General features: G+C 42.1%; 1 protein-coding gene across 3 annotated transcripts in view; it reads right to left on the bottom strand.

Annotated features, from left to right (window-relative positions):
* The window catches only part of LOC146783136 (hydroperoxide isomerase ALOXE3-like), a 284,932-nt gene that overhangs the window by 115,371 nt on the left and 155,856 nt on the right, over positions 1-13,705 (bottom strand). For 2 of the 3 annotated variants that reach the window (XM_085637853.1, XM_085637852.1), the window contains exons 6-10: positions 13,007-13,179; positions 9,351-9,494; positions 7,909-7,989; positions 7,451-7,537; positions 4,973-5,142 (exon numbers count right to left, since the gene is read on the bottom strand). In XM_085637853.1, coding sequence (XP_085493979.1) covers positions 4,973-5,142; positions 7,451-7,537; positions 7,909-7,989; positions 9,351-9,494; positions 13,007-13,179 — 655 coding nt within the window. Of the gene's footprint in view, positions 1-4,972; positions 5,143-7,450; positions 7,538-7,785; positions 7,990-9,350; positions 9,495-13,006; positions 13,180-13,705 lie in introns of all 3 variants that reach the window. The other variant, XM_085637851.1, reaches the window with a different exon arrangement.

The raw sequence follows: 13,705 nt of genomic DNA, 5'->3' as shown, positions 1-13,705 counted from the left end.
AGAACTGGGGAAAGAGGACATCCCTACCGGGTGCCTCTGTGTATCACAAAAGGAGTGGATCGGACCCCATTGAGCAGGACCGTAGCCTGAGGTTGGTGGTACAGCAGCCGTATCCAGTCCAGGAAATTGAAGGGAATGCCCATCCTTTCCAATAGGGCCAGGAGGAAATCCCATTCCAGGGAGTCAAACGCCTTGGTGGCGTCAAGGAATACCGCGGCTGCCTCGCGGATTTAAGAATTAAGCCAGATTTCAGGTTGACCTTGGCCCCCATCACCTCCAGCAGTTTTGAAACACTATGGGGCCCATTAGGATGTAGGGCTCTGCATCCTAATGGGCCCCCTTAGGATGCAGAGCCGCCCTACACCATTCCCCACCAGCCACCCATTTCCCCCGCCACATTAGTATGGCGGGGGGACCCCTGCAGATGGAAAGACCGTCTGCCGGTTTTCCACCAGTCAAACAGGTGACCGGGTGGAAAAGGGGCCTGCTATTTTGGCGGTGTCTGTTAGACACCGCCAACCATATTAGGACGGCAGCGGAAAGCTTCCTTTCCGTGGCAGTAAATCCGCCACGGAAAGGCATGCGGTTCTTGCCATTGGGGGCCCGTAGCGGATGCGCCTGCCAGTGTGGCAGGCGCAACCTAATCTCCCCCACTGGATCGCCGCACCTATGGCGGACGGTCCCTTTTTACGTCGGGATGGCCTATGTATTGTATAACCGCAGCCGCATTTGACCTCTGGGCCTAGGAAGCTTGGTGCTTCGGCACAGCTAACCATATGTAGCCACCCCTTGTTACACTTCCTCATTAAGACTTCCTCTCATTTCCTCTCTTCATGGCCAGCAACTGGTTTGCCACGGTGAACTTGACATTGTTTAGGTGAGAGGCAAGGGTTCAGGGAGTGTTATACAAGTTAAGAATAGGGGATAAAGCGCATCAAGAATTTGCTGTGAAAGCTATGGTCAACAGGCACCTCTCTTTTACCAATAAACCTCCCTTACATCCAGTACGACTGCACTCTGTCCTGCCTCACCACCCTGTGCAGGCACATTTGTGAACACCATCAGATGAGGGCTGTGAGAGCATCCCAAGGAACCTGGTAAATTTGTGTTAAGAGTGTTCTGTCCACAGGCATTATCTTGAGTGGAGAGCTCAGATAGTTGATTTAAGAGATTGACTTCTTGAGAATTCTGTTAACCTGATTTAATCTCATGTTTCTTCCTTTGTATGTTTTATTTCATATGTAGTATTAAAGTATAATACTAGTTTAATATTAGAGTTCCCTAGCAACTCTATTAGTGTTTTGGTAGACTTATTTTATAGTTTGATAGTCCACTTACGAGGGTTATACCAGTAATTCATGGCCCTGATACCCAGTGTAGGCCTGAGACACAGGTGAGGTACTATGAGGTACAGGGCGTTTGACAATGGGTATTGCGTAAGGGCTATAAAACTCTTGGAGCATTCTACCCTCAATGGGTAGAATGTTCTAATAATAAACAGGTAGTAACAGAAACACATTGTAATGCTGGAGGGGAAGCCATTATTGGATATGAGCTACTCTATTATCTTCAATGGAGCACTCAACACTCCAGTGTTCTAATAACAAAACAAAAATCTATTTCATTTTAAATTCTAGCAGTAAAGAGAAATTGAAAATAAACCTGATAAGGGCTCTAAAGTGAATCTGCTAAAACACTCTAAATTGCCAGCCAAGGAAGAAAAGCAAAAGCACCCTCATTATTTCCATCTTGGATAAAATAACACAGACTAAGGATAAGTTCTGGAAATGTAAGACCTCATGGAAATAAGTGTAGAATTTAAGTAGCATTAATGCTGTTGTGCTCAAAGTTGCATGTCGCACAATTAAAGAAATAGCCAGACAATTAAGGTACCTAAGCATAAGAGAATGGTGCCTATACATTTCCGCAAAGTCATTTGTGGAGTTCAGTATCTAGCATCTCTTTCATTGTAGTTGTGAGATAGTGGATCATTAGTTGGGGTGGATGGTAGTCCCCTGACAAGTAATATTATCACTATTCTTCCTAGGTCCCAATAGGAATACCATTCAATTTATAAAAATAAAGACTCTTTTAATGAACAAAATAACACCAAAAGGAGAAGCAAAGAGATGAACTTTCAATGAGGAGAAGCAAAAAGATGAATTTCCAAAGTTTTAGATAAAAAGAATAGTGCCAAAAAAGCACAAAGTGCCAAATACAGGCAGGGTCATGCTAGACTGGGGTAGAGTCGCTGGGTGGATACAGAGACTGGGTACGTTCTGGTCAACAGTTACCTTCTTTGCTTAGAAACAGTTCTGGACATCAATGAGTTCGTTGGTGCTAAGGCAGCAAGCGAAAGCTGTAGCAAGGCTCGACAGCACCAGGTTGCATCAAGATGGGTTCCCTATGCGTGGTCAACAACAGTGGTAGAAGTTTGGGTTTCCATGGCTTGGAGACCTGCAGCGTTAAAAGAGTCCTCATCGACAGCTGCATTGGGGAAGCCGCAGGATGGAGTCAAAATGCCCTCAACTAATTCTAATGTAGAGAGGAGAACTTCGTGGGAGCTATGGAGAAATCGGGTCCACCTGCGCTGCACATCCAGCAGATCAGTCTGGCGTGTTGGTCGCAGCCTTATGTCAGTTCACCAAGTAAAAAAGTCTTGAAAACATTTCTGATCTCCAGATTTTTTGGTTAGACAGGAGGTATACAGACTGATGCCAGCCAAGGGTACCATTGCCTCAAGAACAGCACTCGAGAGTCAGGACTCACTTCAACTGAAGCCACCAGCAATGTTCAGTTGAAACTTGTCAGCTGGGTTCCTTCAGGGAAATGGGCTTGTTGCAGCTTTTGTGTCCCTGTAGCTTAACAGGAGGTCAACCATTTGACCCTTGGATTCTACTTCTTTGTCCTGGGTACAAGTGGGAACAGGTCAAGCCCTTTGGTTTCCCCTCACAGGTCACAGCAGCAGATGCAGTCCTGTCTCCCACAGGTACAGTAGTGTTCGGAAGAGTGTGCCCTGGGGTGCCAAATTTCAACCTGGCACAATCCTGGGCCCTCCATGACCAGTACAGTTAAAGTTCCCATGGAAAACCCTACCCACATTGGCAGCAGTGCTTGTGCGCTCTACTGTAAATTATCCCTCAGTGTACCCCTCTACCTAAATTCTGAATCGAGCATGCCAGAAACTCTCTTCCCTTGTTCATAGCTCCTGTGCCCCCCCTAGGTTAGTGACTAGGGAAATGAACAAACCCTCCCCTGTGCTCATTTAAAAATAGCAGACCACAAAATCCCACATCATCTACTGAAGTGTGGTCTGAATTCACTCATGAATTAGACCTTGGAATTAGACCTTGCTGGAATGAACTTTTCAGAATCTCAAAGGAGTAAAACTCAAAAGAACCAAGAAACTCCTATTTTTATGTGAAAACTTCAAGCACTTTCAATACATCAAAAGAACATGGCTCAGTTTGAAGCCTTGAAGACAAAAAGTAAAGTTTCAAGCAAACCGGCTGGCATCACATAGCACTGGTCTGCACTCAACATTTGGGATGGCAAAACAATTCAATCAAAATGATGAGACAATCTAATGTGAATAAACTAAATATTTGCAGAACTGGCTTATGAACGGGTTACAAATTACAGGACAAACTAAGAATGAGAATCTATAAAAAAGATCCCATGGTAGAGAACTACTCTTTTAGTCAAACACACTACACAACACTGGTGGTTAGCTGAGCATTCCTCACTTTAGTATGTCACATTCAGCTACTTGGGTTCACTATTAGGTTTTCCCCTCCCACCTGCTATTTTGAGTTTCATCATTGTAGGAGTCCTAAAAGCCCATACTTTAATAACTTACCCACTGTTTCACTTCTTCATATTTAACTTGCTTTGCTCATTCTCTCGTTTGGGGTTCTGCTTCACCTATATATGGTGGACGCTCATTGTTCTACATTTCCTTTCAGTCCCTTACCCAGCCTCAATGTATCTGCCTGTCTGTCTAGAGGCTTTTGAATGACAAGTTGATTCCTCTGTGGTCATCCCTTTTGTGTCTGTGGATCACAACCGTCTATGCAATTGAATCAAAATTAACATTTCCTAAATTATTACTCAGATGTGATTTTCTCTAACTCCCAATTTCAAGCATTGGTACTCCCATACCTCAGCTATTTATGCCCTCCATGTAGGATGCCCTGTCTATTACCTTTCCTCTTTTTGTCTGTCATTCTCAGCTGACAGCATTCTATATCGGGAATTTACTCCTCATATTTTTCCCTCCAGTCAATTTTACAATGACTTCTTACCTCTTGTGGGCTTCAATGTCATTGCTTATCAAATCCTTAGCACATAGCAATGCCATCATTGATCTTTGATTTATCATCCATTAACCCCTTTTGGAATGGCTCCTTACCTGTATTTTGGTAGGTTTGCCAACCTATACAAGATATTTAGACACTACATTACCACCCCTTACTTTTCATTTGCCAACCTAATTCATTCTGGGAGTAATAGTTTTAATTCACTGTCAACTGGACAAGAACAGCTAAAGTCAATGATCTGTAAAATAAAATCAGAGGATCAAACATCACAATAAAGTGGAGTGAGGGGACAACTCCGCCAAAGGCATCCAGTTCCCTCTCTAACTCTTGGCTTCTCCCAGCATCAGCCCCAAGCCGTGGTAGATGTTATTAATGTTTCTTCTAAGTTCCTCCATGCTAACACAGGTTGAATCGTTTTTTTTTAATACACACATTTTTGCTCCTTTGAGCTATTTGGTTGTGTGTCTCCTTTGAATTTTGTTATCAATCTGTGAATCACAAATATTCTTTTTCATTTGCAACCAGACTTTGAACTATTCACATTTTACGTACAATGCTTTGGATCAAGGCATTCTGTAAAAATTAAAAAAAGATTATAACTCATCACTGGAAGCAAACAAAAAACTACCAGGGACAGAGAAATCATGTCTCACCTCTTGATGGCTGACCAGATCTTCAACCCATCATCTCTGTAGTAAAAGTTGGGCAAGGACTCAACCTCACGGGATTTGAGATTGTCGGCGATGCAAATGGAAGTGTAGGTCATGGATTGCATGTCTTTCGATATAAGCTCGGCAAGACCTGCTACACCAATCGCCGTGCTCTGTAGTTGAAAATTGCAGTTTCTGGTTAGCTCCCTTTTCTAGGCTGCTCCTAACAGTTTTACTCCTAGACCAAAGTCATAAATGTATACATTATGGATACTGTCTTCTGCTCTGTATCTAGGGTGTGTGCCAATGATTAATTCATGTAGCTTTGGGTGTATAATACGCCACGGAGGTGTTACTGGAGGATATACCCAATTGTTAAAAAATTCCACAGGACAGAAAATGCAGCTGCCTTTGTTTACAGATAGACTGAGTTTGGATTAAAGATCATGTAGCTTGTTTGACTGTTTTGGGCGTGACTGTGGCTCTGCCAAATGTGTTCCTTGTGAAGCAATGGACCTGAGGATGTGTCTAGGTTCTTTAGTAACTAGCGTTTGGAGTGGTGTCAAATGTGTTTCTGTGCTGTCTGCCAATGGTGGATGCTGTACATAACTATAATGAAGCTTTTCTATATTAAGCTGGGTATATGAGATTTTGTTTCTGAAGTTTAGTGTTAGCACTAGATTGATATTAGATTTTGTGCTTCAGTGTACCATAATTTTAAGTGACTAATAGGGTATTTTACCAGCAGACTGGACTACAGAAACACGCTCTATGTAGGAATCACTGCACACCTGAAGACACGCCAGGCAATACAAAACTCAGTGACAAGACTCATCTCTACCTGCCCAGAAGGACCCACATTACACCACTTCTCAAGAAATTATACTGGCGCCTGATTCAGTAGAGATGCCAGTTTAAGATTCTGACCCACGTCTACAATGCGCAATGAAAGACCAGCATACATCAAGAAATGCCTGACTCTCCACCAACTGACCTAACACCATCAATCAGTTTCCCTCTCCCTTGCAGACAAACCATGGCTCGGTCGAGTCAACAGCAGAGGACGCTCCTTTTTACACCTGGTAGCCAAAGCTTGGAGAAACCACCCCATGCACCTCAGGACCGCATCATCACTTCAGCAATTCAGAAGAGATTTAAAGACCTGAATGTTTGAATGATCAAACCTCCACGCAGCAGCAAATAGCTCCAGTGCCTCGAGACCATGAATGGTCAAGGCTATTCCAAGAGGCCATGAGCAGGACTACAGAGAGCTTGCCGGTGGCTAGCTAAGAGTAAGGACAAGATTGGCTCTAATCTTCACAATGAGGGCTTGTATGTGGGCAGGAGTATCCCAAAGCTAGCTGGTTCCTGTCCAGGTTAAGAGACATGCACCTAAAGGACAGGGGACACATAGTTTTTTTTCCAGAATGTGCAAGGTATCTATGAATTGGAATAGTTTATTTTCCAGGTTTTTGTGGTGTTCTTCTAGAGGCAGAAAATCACAAATAGCAAAGCATCCAGCCTCCAAGTCATGACTACTGAGAGTCTTCTCTCGCTTCACTTCTAGTAGACGTGCCCAATACAATGATTAAATTCCAATCCACTGTATGGGCTTCCCCAACTACTTCAGGCAAGGGGAGTGGAGAGATGGAAGTACTGACATGCAGCTGCGGCCTGTGCATGTAAGAGCAGTGGGGCCGGGTTGGGGGTATTTTGACATGGGAAAATTTATTATTTATTTAATTTTCACTCATGGTCGTCTGTTGAATCCCCCCAACCCGGCCCTACTGCCCGACCACTCTTACCTGCTAGGCCGCTCCTGCTGACAGGGGATATCTTTTAAGCTTATTTTCTTCAGGTACAAACACCTGTCTACACTCATCCTATATCATTTATCTATGATTTTTATATGTCTGGTGGGGACTGGGAAGATTCCTTTTTAGGGTGTCACTCACATAAAAATGTGTCGACAAAGTTTTGGTAAAGAGAAAATAATTAGTATCCTGTGTGAAAAGGCTGAAGGTGGATGCACTGTGTAATTATGTTTAATAAGGTCAGATAAGAATATGTCATACAGTAGTGAAAAGCCTAATCTCATTCCAAGCAGGCTCCATCTACTTTTTTCTGAATTCTGTGCTCCTCTACCCTGGGATCATAGCTTTCATTCCATCCACCTCATCTAGCAGGTCTGGTGGCTCAGTGAACTAATGCATCCGCTTCATGGGTCTGTGTTTGACCTCATGGTCATAGGTTTGAATACTGGATGTTTCACTTAGCATTTAATACTTCAGAGGTCAATAAAATGAGTACCACTGAGTTGATTAGCAATTGACATCTGTTAATTGAGCGCCAAGAGGCCAAAGGGTGAACATGTGCTTTACAATGTCCTATGCTATGTTTAATGTTTTATCTATCTTTATCATGGCCTCTCTTGAATGCCAACAACAGAGGTGGTCTACAGATATGATGTTACAATCTTACCTTATCGAAGTATCCTCCTGGTCCAATAAGGACTTCTCTGGCAAGAGCATTAATTTGCAAAGTATAGCGATGGTGGGGGATCAGGAGCTAAATAGAGACCGTGGAGATATTAAAGACACAGTCACAGTGGTTTCTTCAAACAGATCTTATATTCTCACTGCCTCTGCTCTTCTATAACTTTTAGCTATGTATTCTATTAATTTCCAGTTTCCAAGAATCTCAATCATTCTTGATGTTTTGTACCCAACAATGCATGGGCAGCATGACCCATGAGCATCCATTTATTGAGCTTGGAATTAACAGCCTCTTTGCACTGTCTGATTTGTCTTTCTTACCTTGTACAGCGGATGAGACATGGGGAGCTGCCGCAACGTAGAAATGCAGAACACCTCTGCAAAGATGTGCGTACGCAGAAAGTGAGAAAGACCCTGGTGGGTGGAAAAAATAGAGCTCCTCACCCACATCTTGGCAAGCAACCAGTCCCACTCATTATCGCTCGGCAGGAAGATGGGATTCTCTGGACCTGGGGTCTGGTTTAGCTGCAGAGGAAGATGCCCAAAGAGCTAGTTACTGGACTTTCTTGGTTACAGATCAAGCAGCTTCTGTCATAACTTAGCTCAAGAATGAGACACGGCACATTAGACTCAGGGAATGTTTGCATGATGTTTACTGAAACAGAATGCCAATAACATTGCAAACTTTCTAACATTACACATTCTTGATTTCTCAGAAATCCCACAAGAAGAAAGTGACAGCTTACAAATGGTCTGAGCCCATTGTGAGAAACACATTTTAAACGAACAGCAAAGTGGGGCACAGACACTGGATGCGTGCTAGCTCTCAGAAAAAGAGCTTCTAAAATTAGGTGACTATCCACTCATATGGACTCAGTCCGCTGTGAGACCCTGGTACACTAAAGACGACAAGCAAGAACCTTTAGAACAGTCAAGACGTGTCTTGCTGCGATCGGCATTCCTTGAAGTTTGTTTTGGGCAATGAGTACATTGACCTACTCTTTCAATTGAGGAGTAAATCAGCGTACTCACAGGATAATGCTTATGAATCAAGCACAAGATAAGTCAAAGGGTTCTCTTGTAAAATACATTTTCTTCTACTTGAAGGCAGACACAGTTGATTTACATTCTGTAAACAGGTTTTTGCTTTGGGGTTAATAGTGTATAGACGTGTATGTGAAGCCCATGATTTTGTCTACAGGAAAGAAAGAGGAACAAAGAGCCTGAGAGGTGAAAAGGACAGAGGCCACCTACAAAATGAGAAAGAAGAAGAGGACAAGACATTGGCCTCTCGTCAGGAAAGCAACGTTCAGCTTACAAAGAAAGTACATCGGCCATAGATACTGGGCGATACTCAAAGGCAGAGCACGGATGAGAAAGGTATGAGTGCTGAAATGGGCTCTGAGGAAAAGATATTGGCACTGCATAATAGTATTCTGTAATAGTCGGTTACACAGATCACTGTGCACACATGCAAAAAAGCTATTAGTGGTTAAAAACCCAAGTGCCTGGAAGAGTGTTTGATATAAAGTGAGGTTACTGAGTTGTTTTCATTTCTTTGTTTATTCAATCAGTTAAAATCCATGTCTGTTTTCTGATGTAAGGCTTGTATAGAACTGTGCATAGTGAAAATCCAAAAAAGATAAAGTCTAGCTCCATAGTACAAAACATCCCCCGTCGTTATAAAGGCAAACCTTTGTGACAGTAAAGAGGTGTGTTGGTTCTAGCTAATAGAAAAACTATTAGTCATTATCGTTCAAGTAACAGCTGACACATTCTCTCAGAATGCTGATCACTTATATTTGTTCACATTCTGAATACATTAACTAAGGTCTTGAAATGTCAAAGTTTTAGACATGCCAGATGGCTCAAAGACAACACCTTACCTGGATTGCTAGGGGTATCATCTCATCCTGGGGTGAGAGGTAGAGAAGACACAAGGGAGCAGCCATGTACTGCTGATGACCATTCAATATATTTACAGGAATGCCTTCCAAGATCTTAAAATCTGCAATGAAGATCTTTCCTCTCTGCAAATAGAGGAAACAGTACAGATGAGCTTGGCATAGGACAAGAACATACCATGAACAAACGCATACAGAATTGCAAGGTAGCATGGTGGCGCAGGTGCAGAAGATATAACATCTTATCACTTTCACACTCATGACAACATTCTTGTCAAGATACAACTAAATATGAAAATATAAGACATCACTGAAAAACATTCAATAGTGTCCGTACTCGCAAAGTCCTTCACTGGTTCTCTATCTACCTTTCCTGCCAACACCAGTTTGTTCACATGGGCAGCTCAGGTCACAAAAGATCCCCATCATCTAAGGAGCACCCAGGTTTCATACTGTATACTATCATCTTTAAAATTTACATGGAACCATTTGGTGCACTACTCAAACAGCATCATGATTCACCAATATACCGATGAAACACAGCTCTAATTGAAAGCTTCCTCTGCTTCATACCTCCATCACCTCAAACACTGCCTATACATCATCTGGACATGGTTGTCCAGGTCCTGCCTGAAGCTCAATCCAACCAAGACAGAATTTCTGTTATTTGCCTAGAACAATAAACAAGATGCAGTACATACCAGACTCAATGACATGAACCTTGTCAGCTTGATTTCAAAATCTTGCTGAATGGCAATTCACTAGACACCAAGCTTACCCTCACCGAAAAAACAGAGTCTACTAGCAGCTCTCTCTAACAAAAGAGAAACTGTTTCTTCTGGAAAGCAACTTCAGAGTGGATATTCGAGCCCTTCTACTCTCACCTCTGGATGGTGGTAGTAGCCTACTCCATGGCCTCCAAGCCCCTGCAGTGGCACCCCTTAGAGGCATCCTACATGTCACAGTACGTCTGGTTCAGGGGACTTAAGAAATAGGACTACATCACCCTCATCATGAAGGCACTTCTTTGGCTCCACTTGCCAGCCCACACCATTTTCAAAACAAGCCACATTTACAAATCCATCATGACTGGGACCCATACTTATCATGCGGATAGGCTCATCATATCTTGTGGTTAATTGCACATCTGCAGTTAGGACACCATCAAACTGAGTGCAGACCCAGTATAAAAAAGAAAAAAATAATACAAAGACTTTTCATCTATGCAACAACGGTTTGGAATGTCATCACTGAGGTTATCAGGACCGCCCCAATGTTGTTCCAATTTAGGAAGGCGACAAACACTCACATCTTTAAAGAACACTACATCACAATGCATTAACCGTCCACATCAGAACTTCCTCTCCCATTACTTGTTGACTCCAAGATTGCCTTTTAGTCATGTACAGTGCTCTGCTGCCTTTTCGCTAGGTATGCACTATAGAAATACCACATACATCCATGAGGTCTGAAGTGTACATGGGGAAATGGAGCCTGTCCTCTCACGCTTACACAGGAGCTTGACAGAGCTAGATGGTCCAGATGACTGGCACAGAAACATAGAGCAGGTTATGTCCTGTTACTAATACCACAAAGGTTTGAAAAAGGCTATGGTTAAAGAGTGTAATTTTGAAGGCTGAATAGAAGCATGTCACAGGACTAAAAGGCCTTATAACTCTAGGGCTACATGATCAATCACAGGCAGTAGACACAAACGGATGCAGAGCATGTCACCTTCAGTGCCTTGACATGGCAAAAGGGCGGACCATCATCAGAAACTTGTTATCAGTCACTAAAGAGCATTAATAGGTACCTCTGAGACAAGTCAAGTAATATATGCTGTAGCTGCCTCCTCATAAACCTGTCATTGTGCAACCTAGTAGTGTCTAATTGTTCTGAAACATACTCCAGTGTCAGGAACAAAATCTAGCATGCCCTACTTGTGGTCGGACTATGAGAAATTTAAAAACTGGCCAATCAAGGTCAATGGACATAGGCATGAGGTATCTATATGGTTCCTTACAACGGTTTTGAATAACTAAATGTATCTTAAAATATTGAATTCATGTCATTCATATTGAATAAAATTTTAAGCAATGTTCTATATTTCAAAGATGGAAGCCAAAATGGTGAATGTTTGGTATATAATTCCCCAAACCAAGGAACCATCCACATGAGAGTCACATTGCAAATAAAAACAAACATTTCCTAGTCTGTGGTGGCCATCATTGAACTCTAGTAAAATAGGGCAACAGAAGGATGGGCTTTCAATAAGACCCACTCCATGACAACTAAATGTGGGAGCCTATTTCTGGAAAACCTGTTTGGTTTGTCTGGCACCCAGATTTTGCACTACTCCGTTTACAATTTTGTGATTGAATATTGAGCCTGGTGCTATCCAACAGGGCATTTTAACCCTGTTCCCAAATTCTGAGCTACTCACATCCAACTTGAGAAAAATTATACTGAGTAACCTGGCCAATTTAATCTCAGATTGCTACTCAAGGCAAGGACAGGTATGAGCAGCAAGCTCTATTTTACCTAAAGTTCTTGCCAATATTATTGTGATTAGCAGCTTCAACAAACACAACAAAGGTATGGTTGGAAAACAACTATACTCCTCACTTATCAGGCCAAACTCGTTGCAGATAGCATCCTACCCACACACCTCTCTAGTCTCCTATATAATTTCTCAGACACCTGAGATGCATACAGATTTAACACCCCAACCACTCTAGCATGCTGGGCCAATGCAACCTAAGTTGAGCACATCTCCAGCCCTCATGCATAACCAACTCCATCCACAAGAGGACAACACTCATGTACACCTCTCAAACCACTCAGAATGGTTCTAGCCTGCAACCCCTCTCGGCCAAAACACTACACAAATGATATCTGCACTCTAAACAAATACTAGTTTACTTTAAGAGCTACAAATGTTTGGTCAGGTCTCAGGTGAAAAGAATGCAACATACTCAAATTATCAATACACACCCAGAGATCTGAAATACAATAATGATTTGCATAGGCTGCAACACCCAGAGAAAGAGTGGTTAAGGAACTAACATTTATCTTATATCTTATGATAATCTAAAACAAGCAATAGTAAAGTTAATAGGTCTGCCTTTTGAAATGATGAGTGTCCAGAAAGTAACAATAATTTTCAGTATTTCAAGCTAAATGATATTTCATCATTTCTGCATCCGCTGCAGTTGTCTGTGTGTGTATAACTTTACTGCTATTGCCTGTGCTGTATTGAGCTATGTGTGTGAAAGAAACGTGCACTACTGCTGCATGTGCTATAATTGAGCAGTTCGCTGTATTGAGAAAATAAATGTAATTTGCCATCATACAATGTACCTGTGAGATGTGAAGTAGTAGGTCATGGATCACAATGCAAACACATCATACATTACACTAAACAGCCAAAAACACGAGGAGCGAGAGAAACAGTCATCTAGGCAGATATCAACCCTACTTTATGAGCAGGTTTAAGAGCTAGTAACAATAGCTCTTGCAGACAGTTGCACTATCAAGCCAGACATAGAAACAAAAGAGCTGGTGGAGCCTCCAGCTGAATGTATTTTATACACACATCAGTTTGCAGGTCTTTGGAAACCAAGAACATATGCACATACCTGTAACTCCACTGTAAGGTTTGTCTTTAGCCCCAGGATGCTTGCCACCATGCTGTCCGTCACTGGAAAGTTGTCCGGGATTTTGTTGCACTTCTTTAATATCATTGGATCAACGCCATTGAGGAACTGGTACCCAAAGAAACCATCTTCTTTCCAGTGCTGAGACACATACTCTATGTGACAGAGTACAGGAATGTGAATAAGATTACGCTTTCTAGAAAATATTTTTCATTTGTTAGTGCTGTTATCATTAAGAGGGTTGGTTCTTCTCACTCATTTCTCCAGAATCTGCTGCCCTACTTTCAGCTTTTTACTTTCCAGTGGGTGTTTTCTGCCTTTGTTGGAATTGGAACAAAGAGTCTATTACCGTGGGAAATTAACATATATATAATATTTTTGTAGAAATGACATGGTACAATTAACAGAGCTAAATTAATTTTGTCTTAATGCGGGGAGCCAGAGCATGAACTGGTGCTAACAGACTTAGATGCCTGGAATTTATATAAAATAAAGGGGTTTTGGGTAACTCAAGGAGAAGGAAGTGATCATGATCCACTAAAGTTAGATTAATTAGAGCTAAAAGGAGTTTGGAGATACAGTAATCACTTTACAAATGGAATACCCAAAGCGCCTTAGCACTGGAATGACAGATCAATTCAAGTTGAAATTGACTAGATTCATTGCACAGGCATTTTCCAG

The sequence above is a fragment of the Triturus cristatus genome, chromosome 12, assembly GCF_964204655.1.
Source record: "Triturus cristatus chromosome 12, aTriCri1.1, whole genome shotgun sequence".
NCBI classification, from domain to species: Eukaryota; Metazoa; Chordata; class Amphibia; order Caudata; family Salamandridae; genus Triturus; species Triturus cristatus.
Note: the sequence above shows the minus strand (reverse complement) of the source record. Positions and strands in the feature narration are given on the sequence as shown.